The 6,182-nt window shown below is 43.5% G+C and overlaps 1 protein-coding gene across 1 annotated transcript; it reads right to left on the bottom strand.

Moving 5' to 3' along the window:
* Window positions 1–3,623: 3,623 nt before the first annotated feature.
* Window positions 3,624–4,643, bottom strand: LOC119926960 (G-protein coupled receptor 55-like). The gene has a single exon (XM_038745444.1). It carries the CDS (start codon window positions 4,641–4,643, stop codon window positions 3,624–3,626), a length of 1,020 nt encoding a protein of 339 aa, XP_038601372.1.
* Between the last annotated feature and the right edge of the window lie 1,539 nt (window positions 4,644–6,182).

The raw sequence follows: 6,182 nt of genomic DNA, 5'->3' as shown, positions 1-6,182 counted from the left end.
TCCTGCCTTCAAGACATATCTATTCGGATTTCCATCTGACACCCCAAATTAAACATTTCCAAAGCTGATCTCCTTGCTTTCCCACCCAAACCATGCCTTTCTCCTGTCTTTCCCATCACTGTAGACAATACCACTATCCTCCCTATTGCACAAGCCTGTAACCATAGTGTTATTCTTGACTCATCTCTCCCATTCCACCCCACATATTCATTTTGGCACCAAATCCTGTCAGTTCTGTCTTCACAACATTGCTAAAATGTACCCTTTCCTCTCCATCCAAACCGCTACCAAGCTGATCCAAGCACTTATCCTAACCCACCTTGACTACTGCATCAGCCTCTTCACTGTTCTCCTGCCTCTCCTCATTCCAATCCATACTTCATTCTACTGCATGGATCATTTATCAACAAAAACATTCAGTGCAAGAACCTCCAGGGGCTGCCCATCCACCTCCACATCAAGCAGAAACTCCTTACCATTGGCTTTAAAGCACTCAATCTGCTTTCCCCATCCTACCTCACCTCACTAATCTCCTACAACCCAGCTCACACACTCTGCTCCTCTAGCACCACCTTACTCACTGTGCCTTGATCTTGTCTGTCTTGCCACCAACTCCTTTCCTTCATCCTCCCCTTACCTTGGAACTCCCTCCCCCTCTATATAAACCAGACCATCACTTTCTCCACCTTCAAGACATTATTAAGATCACATATTCTCCAAGTGGTCTTCCCCTATTAATCAATCAATCAATCAATCGTATTTATTGAGCGCTTACTATGTGCAGAGCACTGTACTAAGCGCTTGGGAAGTACAAATTGGCATCACATAGAGACAGTCCCTACCCAACAGTGGGCTCACAGTCTATTAAGCCCTTTTCCCTGGCTGGCTCTCCCTTCTGAGTTGTCTATACCCTTGGAGCCATGACCTTTGGACATTTGATATTTCCCCACCCCCAACCCCACAGCACTTATGTACATATTTTGAAATTATATTATAAATTACTTTATATTCAAATTGGCATATGTCTCTCCCTCTATACTATCCGCTCATTATGGTCAAGAAATATTTCTACTATTTCTGTTGCATTGTACTCTCCAAGTGCTTAGTTCAGAGTCTGCTGTGTGACCTTGGACAAATCACTTCACTTCTCTGTGCCTCGGTTACCTCATCTGTAAAATGGGCATTAAGACTGTGATCTCCATGTCGGACAGGGACTGTGTCCAACTCGATTTGCTTGTATTCTCCCCCTAGCGCTTAGTACAGTGCCTGGCACATAGTAAGTGCTTAGGAAATACCACTATCAGTATCATTATTATTATTACTGTTATTATTACATAGAGTAAGTGCTCACATAGTAAGTGCTCAGTAAATACGATTGATTGGTTGATTGACTAAATGGTACTATTCCGCCTTCTGGGGACTATGGTACTACTGCCAGAATGATTCCCAGGAAATGCAGAGGGCATTATTAGAACTTGGATTAGTAAACCCAGGCAAGAGAAAGCTGAGTGTGGCTTAAAGGAGATGGGGAGTGGAGAGCTTCCAAAAGAAGATAAACTGTAAAGGTTGACTTATCAGTCTGGAAAGGGGACAGGATTGAGGTGCAAAAATCACAAAGAATAAGGGCAGAGCAGAATTTTTATTCATCAGATCCTACAAAAACCATGGAATAGTCTTAGTCTTGAAGCTTCAGGATTGAGAATGTGAAAGAAGCACTAGTGGTCTGAGAAACACCACTCACACACTCTCCCATCCCAGCCGGTCATGTTCCTGCTGGGGCATGGGAAGTAGCAGTCAATCAGTTATGGAATTGATTATGTTCCAAAACACTAGTCTAAACACTAGGCAAGATGTTATATTATACTCCCCCAAGCACTTAGTAAAATGCTCTGCACACCGTAAGCAGTCAATAAATACAAACCAAATGAATGGAAGAATGCAAGGTAATCAAATCAGCCATAGTTTCTTTCCCACATGAGACTCACAGTCGAAGTGGAGGTGGATCAGAGGTGAAAGTGAGCCAAAAGCAAAACACTGGCTCAACCTGGGAATGTCAGTTCTAATTATTTTTGCAGTCCAGGGAGCAGACATAGTCCAGTGGCTTCATTTCTGTATGCAGATCCACTCAGCCTCCTTGCTGCTCAGGATTCTTTCCTGTCCCTGGGGCCATGTGACTGCCTCCACTGGCCCAGGACTCATGGATTTCGCGAGGCATCCATGAAACTAGTGACATCATTACATCACACTCCTTATGACTACATTGAAGCTCTCCCCCTCGTCCCCCTCTCCATCCCCCCATCTTACCTCCTTCCCTTCCCCACAGCACCTGTATATATGTATATATGGTTGTACATATTTATTACTCTATTTATTTATTTATTTATTTATTTTACTTGTACATTTGTATCCTATTTATTTTATTTTGTTGGTATGTTTGGTTCTGTTCTCTGTCTCCCCCTTTTAGACTGTGAGCCCACTGTTGGGTAGGGACTGTCTCTATGTGTTGCCAATTTGTACTTCCCAAGCGCTTAGTACAGTGCTCTGCACATAGTAAGCACTCAATAAATACGATTGATTGATTGATTGATTGATTGTCTCTGATTGGAGACTGGTAACTCCTTCTCGACCATCTCCCTGCCTCTGCTCTCCCTACCACCTCACCCTGGCTCTCCATGCCACTCTCCCGGCCCAGGAAGGACAAAAAAACTCTGTCTCTGCCAGGGCTTTGTGGTCTCTTTATCAATCAGCAATGCCCCATCAATTGATGCTAATGGGGCTATTAGCATTTTGGCCTGGGACAGGGGTTTCTCAGGCCTCTACTCTCTCTCAGTCCAGGGTTTTTGGGTCAGGACAGGAGAGAACGTGTGGAGGGGCGTTCCCTCCCCCTCTGTTTTTCACCCTGAGGGGCTGGGATCTCTCTCCCCTCCCTGATTTATGGAGGCTAAGGCCTTGGCTCACCATGTGCCTGGGATGGGGTCCCAGATGCTGTGTGCCTTCTGCACAGTGTCCCTCCAAACAGGCCAGGACTCTTGGGAGGGGAATGATCCACTGGGAGATGGAAGCATGCCCTATCTTGCAGCGCTCGAGGACTGCTTTTGACAAGCAATAATGGTAATAACAATAATTACATATTTTAATCACCTACTATGTGCCAAGTACTGTATTAAGTGCTGGAGTAGTTACAAGATAGTCAGGCCTCACATAGGGCTTACAATCTATGCAGGAGGGAGGACAGGTACTGGATCCCTATTCTGCAGAAGAGGGAACTGAGACACAAAGAAGTTAAGCGACTTGCCCAAGGTCATCCAGCAAACAAACGGTGGAGCCAGGATTAGAGCCACTTGTCTGCTGGATGGCCTTGGGCAAGGCACTTAACTTCTCTGTGCCACATTTACCTCATCTGTAAAATGGGGATTAAGACTGTGTCCAACCTGATTATCTTGATTCTACCCCACTACTTAGACAGTGCCTGGCACTTAGTAAGCACTTAACAAATACCATTCAAATTTTTAAAAGAAAGGACTGATGGAGGCTTTCACAAAGAAGAGGGATGATTGGCTAGGAGTGAAGGATATCTGGGGCTTGTTCTTGATAACCCCTGGGCACCGAGAATACAGGTGGCATCAGCCACGCTCCTCCTCTTCCTCCTCATTCTCTGCCAATTCTTTACCCTTGGTGCATTTATGACGGGACCCAGTCATGAGGCTGGCACTGAGTCTTCTTGACAAGTGACGAGACATAACAAAGATTGAACTTCCTTGATCCTGAGCTCCCTTTATGAATTCTTTGGCCACAAAGTAGTAGCAAAAAACATCGAGGCAGCAATTGACATTGGCAAAGCACATCGTCAGCTGTAAGAAGACAATAATGGCCTGCCTAGCCATACAGCCCTGGATGACATCCCTTTTAACCAGAAACTGCAAGAAGATCCCGAGATGAACCGGCAAGAAGGAAGCCACAAACACACTGAAGTTGATGACGATGGTCCAAATACAGGCCCTTTTCTGGGTCGCTGTATTGTCTCGGAGAAGAATAACTATGCTATGGAAGGAGCAATAAGAAACAACGGCCAACGGGATGACGAACCCAAACAATTCTAGGCAGACAATGGGAGTGGTTTCCCACGAACCCCTTGACATATTGTGGAAGCATTTTACATTACCAGTTGGATGAAAATCATAAATGGGAATGCTGCCAACCCAAACCACAACCCAAATGCAGCAGCATACCATCACGCTCATCTTGGGAGTTCTGGAATGATGTGCCCAAAATGGATATTTTATTCTAATATATCTATCAAAACTGATGAAAACAATTGTGAAAACACTTCCATACATGCTGACGAAATAGAGGCATTCCGCAATGGTGCACAGGACATTCGTCGTGGGCTTCTTAGCCAGGACCATCTTGAAAAGGAGGGAGACCAGGAGCTGAAGGTCAAAGATAGCCAGGTTGATCATGCAGATGTAGGTGGTCAAATGATCTGAATTTTCCCTACACAAGGACCAGAAGACACGCATCGCCAGCACGTTGAGGATCAGTCCCAAGATGAAGGTTGGGATATAGATCACCATCCGGACAATGTCCATATTTATGTCAATAGAGTCAAAGGAACAGCTTTGGGGTGGGTTTGATTGGTTCATTTCCTTTCCTAAAACACAAAAGAGAATATCAGTACATTTCAGCAAATGTTGCTTCACCCTTTCTCATTCCGCTGTCTCGATTCCAATGTCCAGTCACTAAACCAAAGAAACAACAACTTCATTTGGTGTCGGTGTAAACAGATGGAGACTAAAATAGAGTTCTTGCAGGCAATCGGGAGATTAAGAGCTCTGTTTCATTCAACCCACCTATTCATCGGCCTAAGTGGATTCATGTTTTGGATAACTGAAGCACAGATATCTTTTTTATTCATTCATTCAATTGTATTTATTGAGTGCTTACTGTGTGCAGAGCACTGTACTAATCTATTTCAGGTCAAAAATACTCTGCTTTCTGAAATATCTATATAACTGAGGTTAAAGTATATTCTTGGAGTTCGAAGTATTTCTTAACTAATTGTGTGGTTACATGTCGTGGAAACCTCCTTCTACACTCACTTTCTAAATGCTCATCAGAAAAACACTTGGTAGGGTGTGGTGAGAGTGAGGGTGGAGAAACTATCGTATAATGAGAATAAGTGTGTGTATGTGGGTGTGTGTTGTCGTGTGGCCTAATGGGGAGAAGAGAGGGAATGAACAATTCTGCAAGTAATACAACTCATCTTAAGGTTTATATTTGTCATCTTCCTAATGACTGTGTGCTTCATCGTGGCTTAGTGGAAAGAGCCTGGGCTTGGAAGTCAGAGGTCGTGGGTTCTAATCCTAGTTTGCCACTTATCAACTATGTGACTTTGGGCAAGTCACCTAACTTCTCTGGGCCTCAGTTATTTCATCTGTAAAATGGGGATTAAGGCTGTGAGCCCCATGTGGGACAACCTGATTATCTTGTATCTACCCCAGTCTTAGAACAGTGCTTGGCTCATAAGAGGTGCTTAACAAATGCTATTATGATTATTATTGTTATTCACCTCTGTTGTTCTGTCCCAGCACTTAGTACAGTGCTTCACACTAAGTAGGTGTGCAGTCAACACCACTGATGTTGACGATGTTGATGACCTTTAGCGATTCATAGTAGAAAGATCTCATACTAATCACCTAGTTAACCTCCCCTGTCTTTAATCAATCAATCCATAGTATTTATTGAGCACTTACTGCATGCAGAGCATGCAATCATTCAGTCATTTTTATTGAGTGCTTTCTGTATGTAAAGCATCATACTAAGCACTTGGGAGAGTACAATACAACAGTAAATGGACACATTCCCTGCTCACAACAAGCTTTTGGTCTAGGGGGGAGACAGACAATATGATTAAATAAAAAAATGGATGAATAAGTGATTGGGAGAGTACAATACAGTAGAGTTGGTAGGTACTTGGTAAGATCCTGCAGTGACACAGATTAGACTCATAAATTTTAAGAGACCTCTAGGGAAAATGCTGTCTTCATTTTTTAAGGGAATTTTGCTTGGTTTGGTCATTTCCTTGTGCTTTCCCCAGAAATCTTACCTTTCCTGAATTTCAGGCAATTAAAAGCATGTGACTAAAGAATCAACCAATAGAGGGAGAACCTTCTTTAAAAAAA

The sequence above is a fragment of the Tachyglossus aculeatus genome, chromosome 1 (assembly GCF_015852505.1).
Source record: "Tachyglossus aculeatus isolate mTacAcu1 chromosome 1, mTacAcu1.pri, whole genome shotgun sequence".
NCBI lineage: Eukaryota > Metazoa > Chordata > Mammalia > Monotremata > Tachyglossidae > Tachyglossus > Tachyglossus aculeatus.
The sequence above is the reverse complement of the archived record's forward strand: the minus strand, read 5'-3'. Positions and strand labels throughout refer to the sequence as shown.